The 27,587-nt window shown below is 47.4% G+C and overlaps 2 protein-coding genes across 4 annotated transcripts in view; both read left to right on the top strand.

The window, feature by feature from the left end:
• The window catches only part of LOC104354055 (charged multivesicular body protein 3), a 33,584-nt gene extending 7,327 nt beyond the window's left edge, over positions 1-26,257 (top strand). Inside the window, exons 1-6 of one of the 3 annotated variants that reach the window (XM_086463976.1) lie at positions 12,995-13,075; positions 17,495-17,555; positions 21,252-21,364; positions 24,036-24,125; positions 25,290-25,404; positions 26,008-26,257. In XM_086463976.1, the coding sequence (XP_086320102.1) occupies positions 13,031-13,075; positions 17,495-17,555; positions 21,252-21,364; positions 24,036-24,125; positions 25,290-25,404; positions 26,008-26,141 (558 nt within the window). In that variant the 5' untranslated portion in view covers positions 12,995-13,030 and the 3' untranslated portion in view covers positions 26,142-26,257. Of the gene's footprint in view, positions 1-12,994; positions 13,076-17,494; positions 17,556-21,251; positions 21,432-24,003; positions 24,126-25,289; positions 25,405-26,007 lie in introns of those variants that run through there. The other 2 variants (XM_086463975.1, XM_086463974.1) reach the window with 2 other exon arrangements.
• RNF103 (ring finger protein 103) lies at positions 5,064-8,844 on the top strand. Its single transcript, XM_009958806.2, has 2 exons — positions 5,064-5,159; positions 7,276-8,844. Exons 1-2 carry the CDS (start codon positions 5,095-5,097, stop codon positions 8,831-8,833), a joined length of 1,623 nt encoding a protein of 540 aa, XP_009957108.2. The 5' UTR covers positions 5,064-5,094; the 3' UTR covers positions 8,834-8,844.
• Positions 26,258-27,587: the final 1,330 nt, after the last annotated feature.

Here is a 27,587-nt window from a genome sequence, read left to right as displayed (position 1 = left end):
GTTATTTTAAGAATGTATGTTTCATAAAATAATAAAAAAAAAAATCCTTAGTGATCACTGGAAATTAAGGAGCAACAGGACCGATGACAGTTATGAAGTAGTTCTTGCAGTATCGATGCATCTGCCTGAGAAACTTTTGGTTTGGGTTAGGCAAGAGAGACAAAGTGTCTTGCTGACGTTGTCCTGTTTTTCCAAGTGTTTATATCTTTCTGTCTCCAGGGTGTTTGCTCTTAAAGTCTGTTCGCTTCTTTAATGTCATAACTATGACTATTTTAACATATAGATCAAAATTATTCTATGAATTATGTTCTTGATTGGCCTCTTTTGGAAGGCCAAATTGTATCTAATTTAAAGTCAGGAGAGCTCTTCCAGTGCAAAAGCTACGTATTCAAATGCCTGTTGAAATCATCAGGATATCAGTAATTTCAGTATTAAGTGTCCCTAGATGAATTTTCTTTTCTGTGGTATCTGGAAGCCACCTTCTTGGGTATTTATGGAAACTAAACAAGAGAACTCAATCAGAACATGTAGAAATAAAGGAGATTTCCAAGCCTCTGTCTCCATTTTCACTGTGGACATCTTGATGGCATAACTTACCTGGAGTATTTTGCAGTGGTTGGTTGAGAATCTCCTGGCCTTTTGGGATATGGTGTGGTCCTCCCAAATTCACAGATGATATACGAAGAAACTTGTGTCTGAGACTTCAGAGGAGGCTTGTGGATGGGTGCTTAGTGAGGCCCCGGCCTCCTCTCCAGCATCTGCTTCCACTAAGGAAGGTAATTCAGACCCTGTGGTCAGCCAGTCCTCTGGCCTGAGTTATGTGTAGAATAGGGAACAGATCTATTCCATGATGTGGGGTTGTTAAGTGGCAGGGTTACTTTGATCCTATTGGATTCTCTTAGCCTGTTAAGGTGATTAACGGATTAATTGAGTTATCTTCATTGTCTTATTTGTCACTGACATATGATATTTTACAGGTTGTGAACCTAGCTAGTGATAAGAAAAGCTTGGAGGGTTTGTGTTCCTCTGAAAGTGCAATAGAGCACATGACTGAAAGGCACCTTCTTGGTGAGTGAGTTCAGCGCTCTGCTAGGCTGTGGAGCATGTGTTTGTAAAGGATCTTGCTGTCTCTCTTAAATCATAAGTTGGCTGTAATACTCCTATTGACTGTTCTCTTCTTGGAAATGCCTAGCTGACTTCTGGCTTAAGGCTATTCATGGCTAATTTGTTCCTCTTGCTCTTAAATTGACATTGCCCTTTAGTTTCACTCACTCCTGGTGTCTACCCCCCTACTCCCAGTGTGTTTGGTCAATCAACCAGTTTTTGTCAGGTATAATATATCCTGGGCTTTGCTTATTTCACAGCCAGTTAATATCAATGGCTCATAGTTCCTTTGGATTGAACTAATAGACACAAGCTTGTCCTCCCATCGCTGTTTCTGACCGATGAACTCCCGAGTGTCCCATTCATTATTGAATTCAATTTAATTTCTGACGCTCTACGTTACAAGAGACGTGCAGCTCTTTCTGTACGGTGTTACAATGCTCTTTTGTACATAGACGTGCTTCCCAATTGTAGGTCACCTACAAATGGCTTTGGGAGACTTCAGGTTTCTGCAGGAAGGGCATTAATAGGAATATATACTGAACTGAGCCCTAAAGTCAATCTGTTAAGAGCTCTGTTAGTATCTTTCTGGCATTTGGATGTTTTCTTCCCTCAGCCAACTTCTTACTCACTTTAAAATGTGGGTTGTTTTTTTTTTTTTACTATAAAAACTTATCTCCAGTTCTCATGAAAATTTTCCATGTGTCACAATACATGATACTCTGCCAAACTACAGACAGGGTACTATGTTCCCTTTCTCTTGAAACTTGTTTCTTTTCCTCCAGTTTAAGATGGATTTTTAACTCTCAATCAGGAATGATGCATCTTTAGTAATTGCATGCTGGAAAGGGGTGGGAAGTTCAACTGTCTCTGGACCTTTAAAATTTGTTCTATGGTTTTGCGTACTGTTGAGGTCAAACTGGTGGGATATTTTTTTAATTTGCTCTTAAATATAGTTACTAACTTGCTGTTCTCCCATCAAAATGTAAATTAGTCTGACAGTTTTATAAGAAACGTTCACAGGTTCATCTGTGATTTCGTGTACTTGTTGTATTACAGCTCCAGGGTGGAGATTACCTGCTTGCTGTGATTTATGTGCGTTAAGTTGTTTGAGGTTTGTTTGCACCTTCAGGTCATACAGTCTCTTCCCATAACCTGTCCGTGGCCAGCCATCTCCTCTTCATTGAAAACAGAGTCAGAGCATTAATTTAGTTTTAAAAAGAAAATTATCTTGCATCTCTATCCTGTCTTCATTGTGTGGTGATCCTGCTGCTTTTCCCCCTGTTCTCTTCTTATTCATGTGACTGAGAAACATTTTGGTGCAGCTTGTAATATTCTTTGTATGGTCTAACTTGAATTGCTCATTTTTCCTTGCTTTTTTTTTTTTTTTTTGATTTCTTGCATGTCTTTCTTTGCTAGCTCTTCCTTTTGACCTTTTTTTAATTCCTTGTAGACTCTCAAACTATTTCTAACATCTTTTTGGCAGTGCTTGCTAGGAAGAAGTGCAGGACTTGACAAATTTTTCCCCTTGAAATATAAAATTCTGATAGTTTTAACACCTTGGACTTGAAGAACTTCCAGTCCTCTTCCACATGCAAATTCCTGGTCTCCTCAGTCACAGGTTTTTAAGCTAAATTTCTTAGCTTATCAAAATTCACACTTCTTAAATAAAATCTGTTACAAGCGTTTGCAAGTTCTCTTTAATTCAAACTGAATTACATTGTGATTGCTTAACCTGCAGTATTTTCTCAGACTCCCTCATCCACAGGGATGATGTCTACTTTCCAAAATACAAACCCTTGCCTCTGTGTGGTGAACTCCCAGTGTTGTAAGTGGGTGTTGTCTGCAAGGAGCAGCTGCAATGGACATGTTTATTTGGGTTTTTTTTTAGCAGTAATGACATAAAAAAAGCATAAGCCCAAGAAATTTTACAAAGCTTCAGTGTGCAAAACCATAGTAGGGTTCTCTCTATCTAGTTACAAAATACAACCTCCTAGTTCTGTCATTGCCTTCAGCATAAATAACTTGCTCCAAGAGGAGAGACTTTTTTTACAGGAGGGGAGTTAAACTGGTATTAACAAAATCCACCAGTACAAACAGCCAGATGACAGTAAAACGTACTGGTGACTGTATTTGCAACAAATCTCCTTCTCTTGACACTTAAAGTGAATATTGTAATATCAGACAGAAGAAACAGCTGAGCGGGATGGGTCCTCCTGCACGTAACATTAGCGTACGCTCTACAGCTGCGCTGGGCTTTTTCAGAACGTGCACGCAGAATTTTGGAAGAAACCAACCTCTGAGTAGTTGTACCAACGAGTAGTCCAGTTACCAACGTTTTATTTCTCTGCTTGCTACGTTGGATGCATTTATCATGCCGCGATAGCTCTGAGGATATACCGGTGTTAAGGTGTCTTTAAGAACGTGATCTCTTAGTTGAAGGACATGAAAGGAAGAAGTTTAAAATATCCAAAGTGATTGCTTCACTTACATTGGGTGATGTGGAGAAGCCTCAATAACACAGCAGATTTCCCCCGCTGATTGTCTTGGTGCTTGAAGGTTACATTTAGCTAATCAAGAAAGCTTTTCTGTGGTGTGTGTGTTTTGAGAATAACTCGAAGGATTCTTATCTAGATGATCACCTCTGTTTTATTTACACATTTTGGGCTCAGTGAAATGGGAGCGTAATCCCTAACTTCAGTTTAACTTCATTTCCCTATGTAGAATGTTCTGCTTAGTGAATTCTCTTATTTGAAGTTTCTGAGAGGATGCTACTTAACCACAAAGCAGATTTTTCTTCTTTTTTTCCCTGAGTCTCAAAGGCCAGACGTGCTTTCCAGGTCTGTATCTCAGCCTTCACACAGAGAACTGTTAATCATGGTGACAGCCAAACTTCCAGAGAAGAGCTGGCATCTGGGCTTGTTAAGTCAGAAAACGACTGGGAGAAGTTTAATGGTGGTTAAACAAATACCTGACAAATGGAAGTTTCAAAACTTAATTAAAAAAAATTATTTGAAGTGGTTGCCAGTAAGCCTGCAGAAGCACGTGAGGCATTTCTAAAATAGAAACCCTAATGGCTCATGGAATAACGCGTGATCAGTCATGTCACTCAAAATTACCTGTCAACTGCAGGCAGGCTGGGGGGTTGGGGTTTTTTGGTTGGTTGGTTTAGTTTTCCTTCCCTGTACAGTTATAAGTCAGAGGATGAGTGCTTATTCTTTGTAATTTGTGTCTGCAAAAGCTCGTGTCTGGGTAACCTGAGGCACTACTTTAGTGTACTAGGTTAGAACAAATTAGACCTTGGGGTATATCACAGTGAATGATCGTCCTGAAATGGCTGATGGGACGGCTGGAGTTGGTGGAACAGTCACGTAAAGTTACAGAGTGAGTCACTGGCAAAACTGGAAGGAGTCAAGATTTTTAGGCATTGTCTGGGAGTTTAATCACTAGTTTCCACTGCTTAGACATGGTAGTTGGTACCAGGTATATACAGTCCAACTCACTTTACTTGCTCTGAGACAACACTTCTTTGGTATGTTGTAACTTTTCACGAAGATTTGTAATAAAATAATGGTCTTTTTTTTTACTGTGAAGAAGAGGAACCTGCTGCACCCTCTTCCTTTCTCCCCTACTATGAACTGGTCAATGATAGTTTTGTTATTTTCCGAAGGTTTTTGTTAACTGCCACTGATTTTAGTATCTTAACGGGTACTTGAAATGATGATGCACTTTTGTCGTTCTGCAGAAACTACAGTTCTCAGAGCTTCACTCTCCAAAGACATTTAATGTGATTACCAGTTGTATATACCTACTCTGTGTTCTAAGAGAAGGAGAAAACAGTATTAAGGGTGACTAGATCTCTGTTTTCATGAAACTCGCTCTTTATTTCAGGACACAAACTTACCATGATACTAAATTATTGTTTCCTTTTGGCAATAGGTCATAGCAAACGACAGAAGCCCGCTGGTGGGTAAGGTCCACTGGGAGAAAATGGTGAAGAAAGTATCGAGATTTGGCATACGTACTGGCACTTTTAACTGTTCCAGTGACCCCAGGTATGTTCTTAAAAGATTACCTAAATCCTAAGAATATCTTAAGGCTCAGCAGTGCTCTGGCAGCAAGGCTTGCTGTGTTGTAAAAGTAGCTGTGACAGAGGGTGGCTTTATTCACGTTTTTATCTCTACTAAAGTCTGTTCAGAATTCTCCACTGCATTATTTAACAGCATCTTAAACACAGGTCTGCAGCTTCCTAAATCACGTGGGAAATACATGATTCGGCTACGTAGAACGTAACACAGCGATGGAAGGGAATGAATAGAAGAGTTTGGCCTTACAGTCCAGGCATTTGGGAACAAGCACCGTGCTTGCTTAGGGCACGGCTGAATATATATAGCCCATGTAAGAGAACTATATCAGTTGCAGAGTTGTTACATTGCCATCTGGAAAGGAGAAGCACAGGTTAGCATGAAGCTTGCAAGCAGCGCCTGCTTGTCGGGATTACTGACCCATCTTGTTCCCTGACAAATGTGTGTATGTTTCTGTATAAACTTGCACACACCCTTTGACAACATACGGTGTGCCCTGCAAGATTCACGGTTGTTTGCGTATGATTTCAAACAAGGAAGAAGAGCAGAGCCAAAGACGCTGTTAATAATTCTGTGCTGCTGAAAAGAAGTATTTTTTTGAACATTTTGTTGTTCATTTGCATTTGCTTCACACAACGGGAAACTTTGTCTAGAATTCCAGTGGCATGTGTGGGTATCCACGTGTCTTAGACAGCTGAAGTCCTAAATGTTTTACAGAAATCCCAAAGGTAATTGTAAGAGAAAATTCTTAGACTTTGCAGTGCTCTTACGCAAAATAATCTTGTATAATCAAAACACTGGTATTTGAACATCGTAAGGATTTGGCAGTGTTGCTCTTTGCATAGCTCCGAACTAGTTTGAATGTTATGATCAAATATTCTGTTTTAAATTAATTCATATTTTCCTAATACGAGAAATGTTTTGTTGAGTAAACGCTCCTGAATAGTTTTCATCAGGTTGCAGCTGAAATTCAGAAGAACGCTGCACGCTACAGTAGTCAGGATACCTTTATTAGTAGGGTAATCGCTTGTGGCTCCTTCTAAAAATGTTACCCTGAGATGGGGAGTTGTAATTGTCTGAATACATGTTGATAGACCAAAACCAGAGAGGATGTAGGTAAGATGGCCAGTGAATGAGGGAGGTGGCCCCTATTTCAACGCGCAGGGCTCTCAGAGACAGGTGGCATGCCTCTTGGCTGTGTAATGTTTTGATTGTTGAAGCTTGCCAGACATTTCCTAAAGGGAGGACTAGATAAATCGGGTGGCTGGTTGGAAAGATGCATGAGAGAAGGGATCTTTTGAGTCATCAGACTCGCCTCGTAGTTACTGGGGGCTGGACCATGACTCAGGGCTCAGCCTTGAAGAGCCTTCTCTTTTAGGCAGGGGTTTGGCGTTGATCCCATCTCTGCTCTCTGCCTGCCGGACGGTGCAGGTATCCTTGTAGCGCAGATCATCCGGCAGCGTGTGTCTGCGTCCTCCTGCGCTGGTTTGTGGCGAGCTCTCTCACCACACCTCTTAGCCTGTCTGCGTCCTTCCAAAACGGCCCCAGTAGGAAGTGGACACTTGCCGGCCTCATTAAAGCAGCTGTGAGCAGACCAGTGTCTGGTTAACTTCATCCCACTGCTGCTGGGACGGAAGGAGGCGCTGGGAGAGTGACCTGCGAGCTCAGGAAAGCGGTGGGACATAGAGTTAGGCTGTAGTGGTTATCTTCTTGGCTGGAAGGCGAAGGAAAAACTGCTTCTAACACTAGAGCTTTATAGTGAAGGGTCAGCTTGCCTATTTTTCAAATCCAGTTACAAAGTGTGAATGACTGTATGGCCTTGTTTACTGTAATGACCCGTGAAAATTAACTATTCCTCTTCCTGTTTTATGATGACGTATCTCTACAACATTTCTATAACATAGATAACACATGCATTGTAAGAATAAATACATTTTGCTAGAGAATACTGGGTGCCTCTATTTCCTACTGGTTTATGTAAAGATTCCCCGGTGCTCAGCAAGTCTCATTTTTGGGCACAGACATGCAAGGACTGCAGCTTCAGGGTTATGACGCTCTGTAATCTAACCTGCCATTTTCTTTGTAGATACTGCAGGAGGAGGGGTTGGCTGAAATCCACCCTCATTATGTCGGTTCCACAAACCAGTACCTCCAAGGGAAAAGTAATGCTTAAGGAATACAGCGGGCGCAAAATCGAAGTGGAGCACATTTTCAAATGGATCACGGCCCACGCCGCCTCTCGGATCAAAACCATTTACAACTCCGAACATTTAAAAGAAGAATGGAACAAAAGTGACCAGTACCGTGTGAAAATATACCTGTTTGCCAACCTCGACCAGCCTCCGGCGTTCTTCTCTGCACTAAGTGTAAAGTTTACTGGAAGAGTAGAGTTTATTTTTGTGAACGTGGAAAACTGGGACAATAAGAGTTACATGGCAGAAATTGGTGTCTACAAGACACCGTCGTACATACTTAGGACTCCTGAGGGGATTTACAGGTATGGAAATAACACTGGTGAATTTATATCACTACGTGCCATGGATTCCTTTTTGCGCTCGTTGCAACCAGAAGTTAACGATCTATTTGTTTTAAGCTTAGTTTTGGTTAATCTGATGGCTTGGATGGACCTGTTCATTACACAAGGCGCCACTATAAAGCGTTTTGTGGTTCTTATAAGCACTTTAGGGACGTATAATTCATTATTAATTATTTCCTGGCTACCTGTGTTAGGTTTTTTGCAACTACCTTACTTAGACAGCTTTTATGAGTACAGTTTAAAACTCTTCAGGTACTCTAACACAACTACTTTGGCTTCTTGGGTAAGAGCCGACTGGATGTTCTACTCTTCACATCCAGCCCTCTTCCTCAGCACCTACCTTGGTCATGGTTTACTAATTGATTACTTCGAGAAGAAAAGAAGACGTAATAACAACACCGATGAAGTAAATGCCAATAACCTGGAGTGGCTGTCGAGCCTGTGGGACTGGTACACCAGCTACTTGTTTCATCCTATTGCTTCTTTCCAACACTTTCCTTTTGATTCGGATTGGGATGAAGACCCGGATTTGTTCTTGGAGCGGTTGGCCTTCCCCGATCTCTGGCTTCACCCTCTGATACCAACCGATTACATAAAAAACTTGCCGATGTGGAGGTTTAAATGCCTTGGCGCCCATTCTGATGAGGAAACCTTTCCAGACAGTGAAAGTGACTCGGACAGTGAAAACAAAGAGGTCTTCATTAGTGAAAGAGAAGGCTCGGAGGACGATGAGCTAAACGCGTTTCACGGGCGCAGCGAAGGAGAGCCTCGCTGCGACGGCGAGACCTGTTCGTGTGCCAACAAATATTGTCATCACGAGCCGTACGAACGGAAAGCGAGATCCTACGGCTCGTACAGCTCCGCGGGTGACAGGGAGCCAGACTGGGCAGCCTGGCCCTCCGAGATGTTGCACTGTACAGAGTGTGTGGTGTGCCTAGAAAATTTTGCAAACGGTTGTCTGCTCATGGGCTTGCCGTGCGGCCACGTGTTCCACCAGAATTGCATCGTGATGTGGCTGGCCGGCGGGCGACACTGCTGCCCCGTCTGCAGGTGGGCTTCGTACAAAAAAAAAGCAGCCATACACACATCCGCAGCCTTTGTCGAATGATACCCCATCTTAGCTGTGTGCTGATGTCCTCCGTAAGCTTTCAGGATATTACTGCTTGCCTTTTAAATGTTAGTCACTTAAAAATGTGAAGTTTTAGTTTAAATGTTAGTGCAGTGAACTAAGATATACATGATGCTAACGTTAACGACAGAATCATTTGGTTGCCTTGTATGTTGAACTGAACGCGTTCTTATCGTACAATAACTTTTTCTTTCCGACATCTAGAAACTTGATGCTGTTTTTGTAAGCACAAAAGTCAAGCCTGCAACAGAAGCGTATTCCAGCAAACGTTTACAAGTTAGGACGTGGGTGAAATTGAAATTCTAATCGGAGACAATTGCTTAATTTAAGTGTTTCTTATTTTACAGTCTGTTCAGCACATCTTTGTTGAATAATGTATGTTGTAAGACAGTACCATTTAAAAAGAAATCGGTAAAATAAATTATTTTAAAAGGAGATTTGTAACGTTAATTGTTTTGATAAATATTTTGTGTGTATGGTTACGGATGTCTTGCTGGTCTGATCTATCTGTGAAGACAATAAAAATATAACACAACTTTTGTGACTAATAAATCATCTCCTAGTGGTGCAGGAATTCCTCGCTCCAGTGTTAGCCACTGGCCAAGCGGAAGGTGATGGCCTTTTACTGGGAATCACTTCCTTCGTAAGTCCTCTGCGTTGAGGTGCTGCTCTGCTTGACCAGTTGTTCTGCCGTTGGTTACAAATAGCTCTGTCAGACAGAGACCCTGTTCTACCAGCTGTCTCTGTAGCACCCTCATCTGCAGGCCTCTAGGAAGACGTGAGGGTAGCCCCTCTACAGCCTCAAACCACCGTGAAGTAGCAAGAGTGTGGTCATGCAGTGGCAAAACTGGCTTGTAAAGGTAAAAATTGCCGGAGTCCAACTGCTGCTATTTTGAAGTCATTTCTGATTTCTTGGAGAAAAGTGATAGTTGCTCGATGCCATGAAAAATGGAGTCTGTTTTCTTTATATTTCGATATGAAACCGTGGTTTTGGTTGTACCTTTCAGAAATCATCTGGCCGAAAATCCAGAAAGGAAATATTAGTTGGAAAGAGGGAAAAAATAAAAAGGAGGTGGGGGGGAGGAGAGTGAGTAGAAGAAAAGGCTTAACTAGAAAAATGTTTTCAATTGTCTCATTGTTTTATTTCTTGCCCATGTGGTTTGAAAGGCAGATAATTAAATGAAGATGAGAATAGGAAATGTAAATACGGGTCTCTCCTGCAGTTACGATCCATCTCTCTCTCTGTGCCTTTACAGAGCTGGCAGGCCGGTGCTCACAAATTGTCTGGCATCGTTTTACCTGTCCAGGGTACCTGGGCGCTATTTTTTTTTCCTTTAATAACAAATGTTTCGTGTCTCCAGTCACCAGGTGCCCTCCCAAGAGGATATTCTTGTAATTACCACAAGAGCTGGTTTTAATTGTGAGCACTTCTTCCTCTGTCGTTTCCTTCTTCCCATTGCAGGACTGAAGCGGAGAGGTAGAAGGGGCATAATATCACCAACTCTCCTGTGGTCCAGAAAGTAATTTTTATTCCAGTGGAGGCCTGCCAGTACATGCCCTTTGTCTGTCATTACAGCCGCAGCAGAGCAGCGGAGAGGCACAATGAGGGCAAAGAGCATTTCGTTTGTGCGGCAGCGTGACACTTCGCCTGCGTGCGTATCATAAGGAGCTGGGGTTGAAATCCACGTTGTTTCAGGACTCTCTTGAAACCTGCGCTGAGCCGAGGCCTTGCCCTCTCCGAAGGGGAAACGCAGGAGAACTTAGGCGAATAGAAACACGGCTGTCATTGATGTACTGAAGCGCACAAGCGAGCTGCTGTATCACAGTCTACCACAGCCTTTCGCTGGTACCTCGGCGTTCTGCCAGGCCCCGCGAGCCGTCGGTTCAAGCAACGCCGCGTCCTCGGGGCGCTGTGTGCCTCTGGAGTGCTGCTGCCGAAAGCTGGCCTTGCGCAAAGCCTGAGCAGCCCCACGAGCAGCTCCGCTCCCTCGCACAGGTTCGGCCTTACTTGCAAACGGTTGTGCACACCTGGTTCGGCTGAAGACTGGCTTTAACGACCTCAGTTGCTCAAGTAGTCCCATTCTTTTGATAAATGACACAAACTGCTGCTTAATTAGCTGGAGAGCCGCAGAGGGCGCATCCATAGGAGCAGATAATTATGACCAGTAGATAGCTGTGACTGAAAGTTCGGGCCCCTTGTGTCCGCTAGCCTTGGTTATGTAAATTGTTGTGATCCAGTTCCTGGCGCTGCATCTGTTTCAAAATCTACAGCAGCTGGTGCAGTGTATTGGTAGTCCCAGCAGGAACGAAAAAGCAGTTGGATGTATTTATTTTATGAAACGCTCGTGTCAGTAGCAGCAGAAGCATCCAAGTCAGATTGTTTTGTACGGAGTGCAGAATCTCAGACAGCCCTAACCCAACGCGTTGACAAGTTTAAAATCCGGAGAACAGAGCAAAGGCTGTGCCTGTAACAAGGTCAGCAGTTTTGCTGCTCGCTTGTTTTGCCTTGCTGGGCTGGGTTATGCTGGTATTTGTACAGCGTGTTGCGTTAACTGAGATGCAAAACATTCTTGAAGTAGTGATTTATCTCTGACATCTTGTGCCTGAAAGCTGGCAAGCAACTGTAAACAGAAAATGTCCAACGGTTGATGTGAGGTTACTTATTTCAGTAGGTTTAATGAGGGCAATGAGTGTTTTGTGCTGCTATTAGGAGAGGATGGATTTAGATCATCTGTGAAGGTCTTTGCCTTGGTCTCAGCAATTACTGCTTTGTTTTGCTGGCTTTCCCACTGCTGGTACCCGCTCCAAAACAAGAGCTTTCCTTTCCAAAGCATATTTAGATCTGTCTTTGTTCTGCATTAGGTTTTGGAAGGAAAAAAGACAAAGGTGAACTGTACATTTTTGCAACTGTTACTAAAATGTCTTTCTCTGGGAATTAAATAACAAGGGTAAGTATAATTGTACGGTATTAGATTAAGCGAATAGCACCTTTTTCCTCCTAAGCTTTTGCACTTCTCCTGTGCAGTGGTGATTATTTTTAGTCCTCTGAGTTTCAGCTTGTGCATTGGGGCGTAAAGAGATGGAGTGACTTGCTGGAGCTGACCCTGCAGCACCCAGCAGGGTGGCCTCAAGCTGTCCGTTAATTTTGGCCAGGTTGCCCCCGCCTTTGCGGCGGAGAGGACGGCAGAGGGTGGAGATGAGCCAGGCCTTGCTTGGTGGGGCATCTCTGAAAGAGCCCTGGCAGCTGAAGATGGGGCAGGCGACGTCTGCTTCTCCTCTTCACGTCTCCTGGGCGTCCTCCCTGGGCTGCAAAGGAAAGATACGTGGTTCGAGTCACCTTCGCACGACTGGTTTTATACAGTTACTGCGCTGTCCTGCAAGCTGTGCGACCTAACCTGCGCTGCCATCTGCTTTTACGGCTCTGAGCTGCACCAGCCCACCGTAAACCGCCGGTCCGCTTCGCCGTGCCGCCGCCCTACCGTCGCAGAAGGTGCCCAGGCACTGTAAGCACCGGGGCCAGATCCTGGTAACGCCTCCGCACCCCCTTTCTACCGGGTGCCCGTTCCACGGGCAGTGCTGAGGCCTGCGTGAGGGGGCTCGGCGGGGACGTGTGAGGCGAGACGGCGTGAGGGCGCTCGGCGGGGCGGCGCTCGGGCGGGACTGTGTGAGGGGCCTCAGCGGAGCGGCGCTCGGGCGGGACGGTGTGAGGGCGGGACGGTGTGAGGGCGGGACGGCGTGAGGGGACTCGGCGGGGCGGTGTGAGGGCGAGACGGCGTGAGGGGGCTCGGCGGGACGGTGTGAGGGCGGGGCGGCGTGAGGGCGGGACGGTGTGAGGGGCCTCAGCGGGGCGGCGCTCGGGCGGGACCGTGTGAGGGCGGGACGGCGTGAGGGGGCGGGGCGGCGTGAGGGGCCTCAGCGGGGCCGTGTGAAGCGCCGCGGGGCCGTGTGAAACGCGGCTGCGCGCCGGGGCGGGGCTGCTCAGGCATCCCCCTCCCCTCCCGCACCGGAGGCGCATGGGCAGTGGTGACGGGGAGGGGAAGGGAGCCGTGCGCATGCGTGCTAAAGGGGTGGGCTCGGGCACGGCCGTTGCCGCATGCGCAGTGTGGATCGCCCGTCCCTGACGGCGGGCGGTGACGGGAACCCGGAAGGGCCGGGCGGCGCGGGGCGGGTGCCGCCATGGGCCTCTTCGGGAAGACCCCCGAGAAGCCGCCCAAGGAGCTGGTGAGGCCCCGGCGGCGGCGGCCGGGAGACGGCGGGAACGTGTGGCTCGGGGGCGGTGGCGGCCTAGGTGCACGGTGTTGCCATGGCGCCGGGCGGGGGCCGCGGAGCGGCCTGGGCGAGGCACCGCCGTGCCGGGGGCCTGGCCTGGCTACACCCGACCCGCGACTGAAGGGGGAGGAGGAGGGTTTGGAGCGGGCGGGGTACCCTGTGAGCTCTGTCCCGGGGGGCCGCTGCGGCGGCTGGGCCCCGGTAGCAGGTGAGGAGCCCTTGTAGTCCGTGCCCGAACGGGCTGGGGGCACCCGCTGTCGGTTACCTCATTTCTTCTGAAATGCTGCAGCTTCTTCCCGCGCTCGGTCCGCTGTCAGAGCGCTCCTGCACCCGGGGGGGTGTGCAGAGAGACTCGGGGGGGCGGGCTCTTTTCAGGGCCACGGAAGCATTAGCCGAAGGAGTGATGTTTCGCACGGGTTTGGGAGGCTTAGTCAGAGGCTCCTGGATTTTTAGCTTGCTGTTAGTTGTCTTCTGTAGCTTCTGTCTCTGCGGCTTTGTTAGGGGCTTCTGGTTCCTGTTGCAGAGACAGTCTTAAAAATGTGAGTAGCTGAAATATTGGGGCGTGGGTTGGTTTGGTTTTTTTGAGTCTGCAGCCGAACTGCGTAAGCCTTGCTTCTGCCCCCAGATTTCTAATGTTACAGTGAAATGAAATAATCAAGATGCTGATGGATTCCACTGTTGCCTGTCATAAACCCCTACTAATGCGTTAATTAAAAAAAATCTGCTATTTGGTGGGGGGAAAGATCAAATACATTAGAGGTGCTAAAAAAACCGCAGGTAGAAGGTGACAGGCAGCAGAGCTGAAGGCTTAGAAGAGCTGCAGTGTCACAGATGTTCTCTGCTGCTTTGTAGGAGCTGAGGCCCAGGGGAGCAGGTTGTAGTTGTTGCTTATTGAGTGAGGGAGGTACCTTTGACAGTGTGCTTACGCCTCTGCCTGTGTCAGAGCACCATGCAGGTTGGTTGTAGTTCCCTCCATTTACAAGCCCTGTTGGAAGATCCCACAGAAAGAGCTGGGATTTGGAGACTGCTGCTCTCAGTGTTGGGGTGAAGCAGCAGGCAACTGTTTAACCCGCTCGATGTGGTTAAACTGCGCTGAGGAGTTGTTGTTCCGTATCTGATGGCCCCTCTTTCACCTTCCTTCACCGACAAGCTTGTCGCGTTTCCCAGGAACACAGCGTGTCTGTGGGCCATCTTCGAGCTGTTTGCAGAAAAGCCTGCGAAGGCGCTAGAAAACAGGCGTGTCTGAGCCGTAGGGAGGAATGACGTGGGTCCTCTTGCTGCCCTGAGCACGCTCTTGGATTGCAGGCTGGCATGATGACTTCACAGGCTCTAACAGGGATATTGAGAAACACATGAGTATCATGAAATTTCTTTCCTTGAGTATTTAACTGCCACTTTAGAAGGAAGAAGTAGTTATTTCTGCTTACTAGGTGATGAGGAAACAGCACCACTTACCTCGTGTCTTGCGAGCAGCCGCACACAAGATACTGTCCGTGAGCAGGGCTGCAGAAAGCAACCCGAGCACTGCAGGAGGTGGCTGGTGATGGAAGGAGGTTGAGAGTTCTGTGATGGCAGTGATTCACCCTGGGTTCATTTGTGTGTTCGCTCTCTGTTGGTGGGAGAGAATTTATTTCTGAATGGTACAAGGCAAACCTCTTTGGTCCTTGTGAGGAGCTAGTGGTGCATTTCCACCTGTCTGGAGCTCGGGGGCTGCTATACATTTAATGCCACGTCTGGCTTGTTTGAGCTTAAAAAGCGTTTTTTTTCCTCCAGTGTAGCCCAAGCGGTTTATCTCGGCTCAGTGTCTCGCTGGCTGACTCTCCAGTGTGATGCAGTGCTGTGAGGATGATGTTTTTGTTTAGGGCAGAAGGGGAAGCAGAACAGCTTCATCGGCACGGAGCTGTGCTCAGGGGGATCAGCCTTGTTTAGCTGGCCAAGTACTCCTGTTCCCAGCACTGCTGCCTCTGCCTTGCATTGTGTCACGATCCGTAGCTGTATCCCTGCATGCGCTGGGCGCTACAGCTGCTTTGCTCCTCGAAGTGTTGCCATGTCGCCCGTTAATGGGAAGCCTGTGGTTATCCAGATGAGAGGCAATGGGATTTCCTCCTCCCCTGACGCACAAAACAGGCGCTGAGCATTGGGAAGACCAGGGAATGCAGAAGCAGCCAGCTCTCCCTTTGCGGACAGTCCTGTGAAGCAGCTCGTTCCTGGGCAGTGCTGGGGATGAGCTATCGCAGGGTTTTCTGCTGTCAGAGTTAGCAGGGACTGAGGACAACGTACGGTCAGTCGTGGTTTAATGGTGTCTGTGCTGGGTTGGGCATCACAGAGGCGGAATCTGTGCATCCTGCCGTAGTTCATTGGACAGTGGCTGATTGTGCTTGAAGGCTTAATACGTGTGCTGGTTTGTTCTCGAATACCAGTTGGAGGGCAAATCTCTGGAAGATGTTACATTTGAGACATCACAGTTGGGCAGCCGGAGTTCGGTCATGTTTTACCTCCATCTCTTCCACTTTTCTCCCCCTAGTGTTGGCACACTCAGAAAAGAGACCTTCTTAGCTGCTTCTTAGGGTGAGGAATGAATCTACGTGACAGTTCCTGCTCTGTTCTGAAGAACAAGAGGGGAGGCTGCAGTCAGTCCTGCAAGAGTTGAGTTGTTTGGATTTTTTTCCCCTGTAGTAAAATAGGATTCAAGTAAAGGTTCAGGAGCTTTCTGAAATCCTTCAAAACTTCTGCACGCCCGTAATGTACGCACAGAGCTCGGCAGGGCTTTTAGGTTTGGGGTTTTTTGCAGCAAGTTTTGTGCTTGGGCAACTCTGGTGGTGGTTGTGTCTGTACTCAAAACATGGGCTTGTCACCGTGACTGAGAGCATTTCTTTTGAGACTGGTAAAAGTCTAAGAATCTGTCTTGCTTCCGCTCTGTTCGTCTGCTGGTGTTATCATCTCCCAGTGCTTGGTTCTGGTGTTGTACAGCCCCTCTCTGCTGCTCCATTTGCCACAAGTGCTTCCAGTTCTCAGCAGGATGGATGTCTGGCAGCTGCTGCCTCTCCGATGTGTCCGCTTTCCTGGAGAGGTGGTCGGGGCGAGTGGTGCTCAGCGCTCTGTGTTGGGGGAGCAGGAGTGCTGGAACAGAGAGGTCTTGGTGGGACCTGGGGGGAAGCTGCAGAGGGGGCGGCTGTGTTTGAACCCCACCGAAGGCAGGGGAAGGGCAGAGCTGCCGTGTAGAGGGACCTGAGCAAGCGGGAGGAATGGGCCAGCAGGAACCTCACGGTGTTGAGGAACGCAAGGTTTGGCATGTGGGACAGCCATCCCTGCAGGCAGGGACGTGCAGCCTGGAGCTGGCTGGGCAGCAGCTCTGCAGGAAGGGACCCGAGCTTCCCGTGGATAACAAATGTGAGTTAGTGCAGCTTTGCAGCGATGAGGCCAACCGGGCTGCGTTAGCAAGCTGTAGTCATCATGCTGAGGCAAGTGGTTGTTCATTACTCTGCTGTATTTGGCATTACTAAGGCCACATCTGCAAAATCGTGGCCCCGTTTGGGCACCCAGTGCAAGAAGGGTATCGACAAACTGGGGAAAGTGCGGCGAAGAGCCACCAAGGTGGTGGAGGACTGGAGCCCCTGACACAGGAGAAGCAGCTGAGAGAAATGGGCTGGTTTTAGCTAGGAGAAGGGAAGGTGAAGGGGCCAGGGTGGAAAGCCTTTCACTGCCTCTAACGGGGTTGTAGCAGAGAGGGAGCCAGATACTTTTCAGGTGTGCCCAGTGGCAGGAAAGGGGCTGCAGCCATGGGTGGCTGGAGGAGAATTTTGCGTTGGCTGTGAGGAAAGGTCTTCACCACAGGAGTGATTCGGTGCTGGAACAGATGCCCCGAGCACCTGCGAAGTCGCTGCCCCTCGGACAACGTCAAAGCTCAATGGACGAGGCCCCAAGTGACCTGTGTGAACTTGGTCCTGCTTTGGGTGGGAGGTTGGCTTGGAGACCTCCTGGGGTTCCCTCTGACTGACACGGGTAGTAGCACTCTGGGAGCTGTCATCCCGTGCCAAAGGTTCAACCTGATGCTGAAATCCCCCGTGGCAAGTTCCCATCGCTCAGCGACGTGACCATGATGTGGGAGGTACCCAGGCAGCGAGTGTCTCTGATTCACAAGTCCTGTCCTCCTCAACTCCTCGTCTCGGTGTTCAGAGGGGTGCAGTAATTGGTGGCATCTCTGCAATTTTTTTTTCATTTGAATAATGAAATATTTAAACATCGCTCGTAACTTAAAGCTTGCGAATTTTGAAGTGCTTCTTTTGATATTGGGTGGTTAAGTTAAAAGTAAGTATAAAAGCGTAGTTTTAATGTTGGAATTTCAAGTAACTCTCACTTTCTCTTTTTAAGGTCAATGAATGGTCCTTGAAGATAAGGAAAGAAATGAGAGTGATTGATAGACAGATCAGAGGTTTGTGCTTACGTCTCATTTTTTTTGGTTGCTTTTTCTTTCCCTGTCTGCCTTCAAGTTGAGGCAGTTTTGCTTTAATTGGAGGAGGCTGTGAAATCTAATAACCTGGGGTACTTTACCACATCTGGAATGAAGGAAGATGAATATGGTCCTGGGGCCAGACTTAGTCTGTGTTACAAAATGATGTCGCTGTGAAGTTCTCAAAGTAAAATTTTCAAAAGAACCTGAATATTGTATGTTTCTGGTGAGACCTAATGCTCTTAAATCCCATTTGATAAGATGAATTAGGCTCATTATCCAGTGTTTCACCCACGTTGATTTAATGATGGTATCGGTGAGGTGTATAATGCCACACATAGAAAGTTCCGTGCTGGGAAGTGCACGTCCTAGACAGTAGGTAGGCACGCCAGAAGTAGCTGGCTGTCAGCTTGGGAAAATTACAAACAGAAGACAAGAGGAAAAAAAAAAAAGACTGTTCTTAGTGGGTGTTTCGCTATTAATTATGAGCAAACTACCCCTGTGTTCACTATTGATAGTTTCTTGAAATTTTGATTTTTCTCTCCTGTTGATGCATGCCGTAATGCTCCTAATGGCCTCTGTAGATACTGGGTTGTGTGGTACTCTGATATTTTGATGGGTATGTAAATCTGGATATTGTAACAGCTCTAAACACACCTGTATATGTATTTCAGAGTGCTAGATTCAAGGAAATACAGTTAGGTGTGTATGAGCTTAGACTAACCACCCCCCATCTGCTATACTGGTAGTTCCCATTGAAATAAAGTACCGAATATCTTTGTAACGCCCACACTGTGCTAGGATTTCCCATCTTGCCAAGTGTCAGCTGGGGAAGTACGTGGTTCTGCTGGAAACCTACCGGGCTAGCAGGCTGCTGCTGGAAGATGACAACCGTGTGCCGCTAAAGGTGGTTTGTCATTTGTTTGTTTTCTCCTCAAAATTACCCGCTGTAGTTGGGTTCCGCCATGCTTTTATCATTTCAGTTGAGACACAGGACATTGCTGCCGTCTTTGGGTAAGGCTGCTGAGCTGGGACCTGCCCTGATCCCTGGGGAGGGCTGTGTTAGGTGTGTTCTGATAACACCAACGCTCGGATCCGCCTGGGATGAGCTGAGCGAGCTGGGATCGCTCAAACGCTTGGCTCGCCCAGTCAGCGCAGCGGCTGCTGTAGCTGCACGCTGCTTCAAACCATCTGTCGTTGGACTCTTGCTGCAGTGATTTCTGTTTGGGGTAGGTTGCTTTGGAGGGCTTGGCAGGTTTGAAGAAGTGAAAAGGTATCCTTGTGACTTCGGAACTGAATTTATTGAGTGAATACAGTTGGAGTAATACAGTAACTTGGTGCTTGGGGCGACTTGGTGCCTCTTGGGCTGGGTAGTGCTGCAGAAGGAGGGGTGTGGTGACTGGCTCAGAGGCACATAGCTGGCGTTGACCTTCAAAGCAGAGCTGGCTGTTCTTGTGTATTTGTGCCACTGGTCTCGCGTTCAGCGGTTCCTCATGCAAGCGAAAGCCTTCGCTCGAGTGCTGGGGGCCGCCCTGCGCCAGTTTGGATGTAGTGCCACAATACCTGTGGTTGGTTTTAGCCTGACAACGGGAATGTCGCAGTTCCTCAGTGCTGCTGGAGTACTCCTGGGGCGCTCTGGTTTTGGCTGTAGCCCTTCAGCTGCTTACTTACCTGTTCTGATGTACTGGGACTCTGCTCACTCCTGTGTCTGACATACCAATGCCTTCGAGCTGGTGATGTTTCTGCAAATAATAGTGGGGAAGCAGCAAGGAGTACGTTTTTCTGGTTACAATCCTACAGATTTCTGCCAAGCCTTTAGGACAAAGACGCCACTGAATGATGCTGAGAGAATGACTCATCTCGAGTACGGGGTGTCATTAACTCCCATGTGAGGAGCTGTGTCGAAGTCTCCCAAGTCAGCCCGTGCCAACAAGTGTGCGTTGATGCCTTTGCTTTCATTAAAGGGCAACTTCTGATTCTTGCCTGCGTGTAACTTCTGTCTGGTATAGATCAAGACGACTCAAACAAAAAACATTTGAACAAAGCCTTTGCTAGAAATTATTGTTCTTGTGGTCATTTCCTTCAGCTCTTTGCAGGAAGGTGAGCCTATCTGAATTCTTTATTTACTTTAGGATAATTTTTTTGCAGACTCTTAGATCCGTATTTCATCAGTGGCTGATTTATTGGTGAGCCTGGAAAAGGAATGGGGTTGACACAGCCCCTGCTTGTTCCTGTGTTTCTTACTCTAAGCCTTTTTTGATGTACGTGGCTTCAGCTGTATGCAGCCAGCGTTGTCTGACAAGGCAGACAGATGAACAGTCACATCAGGCTTGCTAGAGAAACCTGTGTTGTTTAAGGAAGCCTATTCAGTGTATAATATTTCAGATCCAACTATTTGATGCTTTAGCACAGGCTCAGTTCGGTGTTCGTGCTCCAGCATGCTCTTATGAAAAGCTGTTGAATGAAGCTCAATACCAGGAGAGTTTGAACAGGCTGTTTTAAGTTGTATCTAACGATTTACCAGCGTACTGGTTTTGCTGATAAATTTTTCAATAGCTTTGGCACCAGCCAGCTTACAATTCGAATGTGCCAATTCATACAGACACCCAAGGCGTGTGTGTTTAAAGCATGAGCAACAGAAACTCCAGACCTTAACTCCTTAATTACAAGTGTAGACTTGGTTGGGTATCCAGCTGGGGCTCAATGAGTTGTGCCTGATGGGGGAAATAATGAAGTGTGTCTGCAAGGGTGGAGACTTTTTTTTTGGCAGCAATTAACGAATCTGTGGTTCTAAGTAACTTAAAGTTGTGGACACACCGTTATAAATTCCCTGTGTCAGTGGTTATGGGTTTGGGTTGTGTTGGTTTGGGTTTTTTTGTAGGGCGGTGTATATCTAAAACATTCTAGCCTCTGTGGGATCAGCCTTCTACAATCTTTCTGAATATATTTTTTTTCAGAAAAACACAATTTGGGTGTTTAGAAACAGTGACGACAGTTTTGCCTACAACAACCCTCAAATTCACTTGAAGCTGGGCGTAGGGGTTAAGCTTTGAGTGTAGTCTGAGGGGTAAGTATTTTTGCTAGTAAAGTGCCTGTCTGTTTTTAAACTCCTTGTGACAACTTAGCCTCACTTCACCAGGAAGGAACAATCTGGTGATGAACACAGAAGAGTTAATCTTGTGAGCAGGAAATCGATACATTAGCCTTAAACTGTGCATGTATATGCACACACGCACATATATATATATGTGTGTGTATATATATATATAAAAAATCAGGCCAGTTAAATCATCAGGAAGTTATTCTGAAGTCATAACTTAAGTAGTCATCTCGGAGTGCTTTCTTCTTACTGGGCCTTTTCTGCTTCTTAAGAACTCATCTTAGTCAGCTCAGCTTCACACGGTGATATTTCTGGACAGTCCTTTACAGTACTCTTAACTGCAAAGGAAATTACAGAGCTGGATGTTTAGTCATGAGCATTTTCCTATTAATATTTAGTTGCATTAATCAGCTAACATGTAAATCAGCCTAGAACGAGGTCTTTGAGTAATAGAGAGAATCTGAAATCAAGCAGAAACAATTCTTTGAATTGAAAATACACCCCAACAAACGACTGGTTTCTCTTCCAAATCCTTAGCAGCTTGTCACTATTTGCTCTGTTTTTTTTCTGTACTCCAGATATCCAGAGAGAAGAGGAGAAGGTGAAGCGGTCGATAAAGGATGCTGCCAAAAAGGGTCAGAAGGACGTGTGTGTGATCTTGGCAAAGGAGCTGATCCGCTCTCGAAAGGCTGTAGGCAAACTCTATGCATCCAAAGCTCACATGAACTCTGTTCTCATGGGGATGAAGAACCAGCTTGGTAAGAACAACTTCTGCGCACTTCTAGCTTTAGAGGTGAGGTCTGGGTTTCCATTTTCAGAACCAAGGTCAAATGCAGGCAGAGTTTGAATTTGGAAGCAGTCCTGCTGATGGCGGTGGGCTTCGGGACCCAGGGAAATTCCTCCTGTAGCAGGCCCAGAGGTGCGAGGCTGCTGCAGTTCCACGTCCCTGCATCCAGCCAGGCTGAGCACCCGTTCCCAGGAGGCACCCACACACCCTCACAGCAGTGCCTTCACCAGCACCCACAGGCAGCTTTCGCGCAGCGCTGGCAGCTCCATCCTGGTCTCGCTCTTCAGCTGTTGGGACCGAGGTCCACCAGTAGAACACGTGTGTGTACACGCACACGGTACGTGGGTTGTTCTGGCAGCTGCTCTCAGACGCTCAGCCTAAGCTGGCCAACCATCTGGTGACTGGCCCCAGAGCTCCTCCTCTGCCTGAGCTGCTGGTACCTGTCCTACAGGCCCCCGAGGTTTGTGTGTTCCTGGGTCCCCCTGGATCCCTCCTGTTCTCTTACCTTTGGTCATTCCCCTAAACACCCCACAGTAAGTTTCTCATGTTCAGGCACATTCCTGCAATCCCCTAAAAGCCATAATAAGTTTTTTTCCTGAGTCCAAACATGCTCTTTTCCCTCACACCCTGTAATGAGTCCTGTATCCCTGTGGGCCGTAACCCCTGTCAGTCTGCAGGGTGTTCTGGAGCCGGTTCCCCCACTGCCCTGTCTAGGTGGGTTTCCCACCCTGGGCTCTGGAGTAGGCAGGGAGCTCCCAGTTTGCTTCCTGGAGTTCTTACCCCTTGTGGTTCCCTAGATCCTCACTGGCTCTCCCTGGTTGCTCTGATTAGCTGCTCAACAGATAATCTAACCCCCCGTCCTCAGAGCCTGAGGGTTGCAGTGACAGGAGTCACCTGCTCTGAAACAGAACTCTCTTCCAGTAATCTGGGGCACGTTTTTAGTGTGCGTTCCTCACCAGTTTGAACACGTGCCTAATATCCCTGTATCCTTGTGGAGCCTGATACTGACAGGATCTGTGACGTGAGGTTTATTTCCTTCAGAGGAATTCCCCTCATCTTGTAAATCGTTGTTTCTCAGGTGAGAGTCTTGGGACACTTACCAAGCCCTAAATGGAGATGGGGAGGCAGTGTTTGATTTCATTGATGTGGAGGAATTCATTTGTCCTGTGGCTTAATACCCGGCGCTCTGCAAACCCTGCCTGGTCCTTGGTGTTGCCTCAGTACCAGCGTGTTTCCCTCCTTCCTTATCCACATCAGAAATCTGTTGTAATGGGCTCCCTGCAGGATTTTCCATACCTCAGAGCATTTGAGCCTGTACACAAGAGCAGAGCAGAAGCATTAAAGTCAGGGAAGGACGTGGAGGTTACCACGCTGCTGAAGTGTCCAGGGACGCCGCCCAGCCCAGTGTCACCCAGCTGAGCTGCTGGTGGAGTTTTAACACCGGGCGAGTGATAAAGCCGGAGTCGCCACATGAACCTTAAGTGCAATGTCATGCTGGGTCGAAGGTGGCTCCCATGTACCTCATTCAGGAAACACAAGCAGGGCCCATCCTTGCAGCTTGAGGTGTCCTTTAAAAGGAAAGACTCAAAGCAGCCTCGTTACCGCTACCAGCATCCTCATCTTACTGGGAGTGTTGCGATACGCTTACCCGAGCCATAGGAAGGAATCTAGAGTTCAGTCTGGGGCTTCTTGGGAAATAACTGCTAAAGGCAGGATTTCTGTTAGCTTGTTACCGTTATGCTTGTAATGTTCTTAAAGAAATGAAGTATTAAAATGAAAAATAATGTGTGCTGTACCTTCATTTTGCTTCGTTAAGGAGTGACCGTTTTCTATACGAACAGGTAAGTTCTCCATGACTAGGAGGCTGCAGAGTTCGATGGCACAGTTAAAGAACCTCGGAGTGCCCTTAATTACTACATTTTGGTCTCGATGTATCAGCATATATGAGAAGAGCTTATAAACTGCATTATGAGAACAGCCTCTGGAAAGAGTATGGTTAAGTTCAGTTTAAACTACACTTATTTCTAGCTTATCTGCTTCAGTATTAATCTTCTAGCTTACTGTTTGATGTGAAACATCAAACTAGACCTTCTGCCAGAGTTAGCTTCCACTACCCAGTGTGGGGCAGAAGGTAGCTGGTTTGGTCAGCAGTCAGACGTGGAGCTGGACTGTGGCTCTGCTGGTGAAACCCTCAGCAAGGCCTCTGGCTGGTGAGGAGCACAGCTCCTCGGGGATCTCTTTATGAACTGGAGTGCAAGTGGGTTGAAGTCTCCCTGCAGGCAGCCTGCATTGCTCCAGGTGCTCATACAGGACCAGTATCTTTGCTGGAAACTTACTTTTTACTGGTGTGGGTCAGAGTTGAGCTTTTCCAGGGAGGTAGACAAGAATGAAGAAGCGGGATGTCCACTTTTTTTTTTTTTTTTTTTTTTTTGAATTAAACTGCCTAAATACAAACCAACCTCTCTCTGTGGAGGGGGGATATAATTCTTTTGCTTTCAGTGGTGCAAGGGTCACTCAAACTTTTCTGTGCCTCTCCTCCACAGCTGTCCTGAGGGTAGCAGGTTCACTGCAGAAGAGCACAGAAGTCATGAAAGCTATGCAAAATCTAGTAAAAATTCCTGAAATCCAAGCAACGATGAGGGAGTTGTCCAAAGAGATGATGAAGGTAAGATCTAGAACATCGGTAAGACTTGGGTGAACAAGAGGCGGACGTTCAGCCTGCCGGGGTGCTGTGTGACTGCTTAGGTGTCTCCTTTGTCAGAGGGCTTGGATGAGCTCTGGCAGGCAGAAATGGAAGCAGCACGTTGACAGCTGGGGACTTTCTGGGAAGTTACTGGATGTGGGGAAAACCCCGAGTCAGTGATACCTGCAGCACGTCTGGTGTAAAGCCTGGAGCTGAAAAAAGCTGCTCTGGTTGAGGATGGACGGAGGAAGATCAGTCCCTGTGCAGGGCGGCTGCGGCTGGGTCATCCTGGTCCCGAGGGCTGGGGGAGAGCGAGCTCACGGCAGGGTGTGTGCCTGTGCCCAGTGCCTGCCTGTGGCGCTGAGCTGCTGTTCTGGGGGAGAATCTCCTGCTTTCAGGGGTGAAAATGTTCGTTAAGAAAGACCCGCCGCAGCCTGTTGTGGAGTGGGAAGCTGGAAGTCCCATCTTAGGCAAGATGGCCAGTCTGATGCTGGGTTTAAAGCATCGAGCTTGCGTCTCCCTGTGATGGGAGTGCTCTGATGTTAAAGTATACTGATTCTCTGTCATGGCTATTATCTTTTCAACTACCAAAATTGGTTTGGTTTTTCCCTTCTTACCACCCTACAGGCTGTTTAGTTCAAATCAGTTTATTTCTTAATAATTTTACCGTTGTGCACCAGAACGATTCGGCCGTATCTGCGTGGCGGGCCCTGCAGAGGAGGGTTTCCAAAACGCAGACAGAAAAAAGGGAACCGATGTCAAACGCTGATTTTTACAGCCTGTTACCCAGTTGATGCTCCGTGACTGAAGTTTACAGTTGTATTTCACATGTTTGGAGCCAGCTGGGTTGCGGGGGTTTAGACATGCAACGACAAGGAATAATAGCTTGAGGGTTTCGAAGTGGGAACGTGGATATTTAATCCTCCGTTTTCTTCCGCTCTTCCTGTGCACCAGCTGTACAGACACGTGCTCAGAGTGCGGGCAGGCGCGTTGGCCAGCCCGTGCGAGAGGAGAGCCTTGACCCGGAAAGCCTGAGCAGGAGCAACCGGTTGTTAAATGCCTGGGTAGAGAAACGATGTCAAAAGTGCGTCCTCTTGCTCTGCTGTTTCCAAGGGCATCACGTGCTGCCTTTTTGTCTTCTGCTAGGCTGGTATCATAGAGGAAATGCTGGAGGACACCTTTGAAAGCCTGGAGGATCAGGAGGAAATGGAAGAAGAAGCTGAGATGGAAATAGACAAAATCCTGTTTGAAATCACAGCTGGTGAGTCGGTGCCTTGCCCCCGCTCTGCTCAATACGACGCAGCAGTTGAAGGCTGGGTCTGGGCTGACTGAGCTGGGCGCTCCCAGCGGTGTCTTTGCCCTTGCTCGTAGGCAGAGCGCTCTGCCAAACTGGTTTCTCGGGGAATACTGGCTGAGAAGGCCGGGAAAGCAGAAATAATGTGTGTCAGCTGATGGCTGTGCAGTTGGGTCACTGAGGCTTTAACAGATCTGTGTTGGTCCGTGCAGGGGATCCTCTTAACGAGGTGAAATTTATAGGATTGACTAGATCTGCTGTTATTAATGAAGCCAGGAAACACTCAGCTGCCTTGCCTCGAGTCTTCGGCTGCGGTGTGGTTCCTGGCTGTGAAAGGCCATTAGTGTCTTGAGCTGTTGGGGGGGGGGGAAGACCCACAAAACAAACAAGAAAAAGCCCAAACCCAAACCCCAACCCATCAGCCACAAGCCCCAGGCCGATCGAGTCAAACTGTTCTTGTGCATGACCTCTACCAGAAGGCTGAATTATTTTAGACGTACCTGAAAGCTGCTCATTATTAAATGAAGACCTAGAGCCGCTAACGAGCCTGTGCATTGTCGTTGTTTGCAGGGGCCTTGGGTAAAGCCCCCAGTAAAGTCACAGACGCTCTTCCGGAGCCTGAACCCATGGGAGCGGCCGCTGCTGTGGACGAGGAGGAGGACATTGAAGCGATGCAGTCACGACTGGCCACCCTCCGCAGCTAAGGAGGGAACAGATGTGTACAGTTTGCCTTTCTTTTTTTTTTTTTCTTTGCAATGGGATGTTCTGTCCTACTTTCAAAATGCAAAACTTAATATGTGAGAATACTTTATGTAATATATTTTATTATTGGTTTTTTTTTTTTTCTTCCTGGGGATTGTATTCTCTAAGAAACTACTGTAATATACTTCTTCTTGGGGAGTGCAGTCTGTAGAGAATATCTTTACTGTTTTCTGTTCAGCCCTCTCCCCTGGGAGAGGCTGTGGTGAGATGGCGATGGTGGTGTGATGTTACTGTATTTTTAGATACAAAGTCCTGAAATACATCCTTGGCTTCAAGTAGCATCTCTCCCTAAAAGGCACTTTGGCTTAACCTGCTACCAAAAGTGGGGTAAGATCTTTGTTTTTCTGAATCACTACAAATTTTATTAAAGCTGCTTTTAACAGTTGCTCCCCTCCATCAGTTCAGTTTGCACCACTTCCAACTCTGTTCACAAACAACAGCCGCCTCCAACAGCTCCCTCAGGGGTTTATAACACCTTTTTTTTTTCTTGCTTTAGCACATTTAGGGCCTTCACAGCATGATTAAAGAAAAGCTGTTGGTCAGAGCCGCTGTTACATAGCTCCAGCCCTGCCCGGGCCTGGTTTGTTCAGGGGGGAGCCTTATTTAGCAGAGGTTTGTCGGTGCTGAGGTGGGCCCGGAGGCAGGAGGGGGGTGGCAGTTTCACTGTACCCCGGGGCAGGGGCCAGGCCCAGGGAGGGGAGGTGCTGCAGCCAGCAGTTGGTCACAAACTGAGCCCATGGCCTGACCTTTTTCAGGCTTTTGGGATTTATGAAAATTAAACAGGTACCCCCCAGACTTCTGAGAAGAGCTGCGGCCCATCGCAGCTGCAGAGCAGGGGCACTTGTTACCCTCTCTGCTCACCTGCAAACCCAGTCAGAGAACACAGGAGTTTTACAGGCAAACGGTCACCAAACAGCTCTTCCTATTTTGTTGGTCACAGAAGTACTGCACCAGCAGGGAGGGGGAAGGTTCGCTTCAGCCATCCCAACATTTTCTTAACCTTTCCAGGTCCTGTCACTTCCCTGTCTCGCACCACAAGTGGTGAAAAGCGAGTTGCTGCTTAAGTGACCCATTTTTAGGGTCAAAGGAGAGGTGTGTCACCTCTCAAGGGAAAACTTCAGGCAGTTTGCAAAGCTGGTATCCACCATCCCTCCTGTGAACGTGTTGATGCTGCAAGAACCTCACGGGAAAGGGAAAGAGTTTCTGATTTTAAGGAGGACTCACCAAAAGAAACCTGAGTCTACAAATAATTGTATTCCAACAGCAAGAGTAGAGGAACAGACAAGACACACAGACACCTGGATGGCATCCAACAACTGCCCCTTTCAGCTCTAAAAGCACAGCAGGGCCAAGCACCGCCCCCCTTTGTGCCAGCAGGGGGCAAACAT

This window comes from Leptosomus discolor, chromosome 4, assembly GCF_034619465.1.
Source record: "Leptosomus discolor isolate bLepDis1 chromosome 4, bLepDis1.hap2, whole genome shotgun sequence".
NCBI classification, from domain to species: Eukaryota; Metazoa; Chordata; class Aves; order Leptosomiformes; family Leptosomidae; genus Leptosomus; species Leptosomus discolor.
Note: the sequence above shows the minus strand (reverse complement) of the source record. Positions and strands in the feature narration are given on the sequence as shown.

What these genes read in the sequence shown, in the direction of transcription:
- RNF103 (XM_009958806.2), top strand. Translation starts at nt 5,095, where the DNA reads ATGGTGAAGAAAGTATCGAGATTTGGCATACGTACTGGCACTTTTAAC. An exon ending in AACTGTTCCAGTGACCCCAG is followed by an intron (nt 5,160 to 7,275) that starts GTATGTTCTTAA and finishes TTTTCTTTGTAG; the next exon opens with ATACTGCAGGAGGAGGGGTT.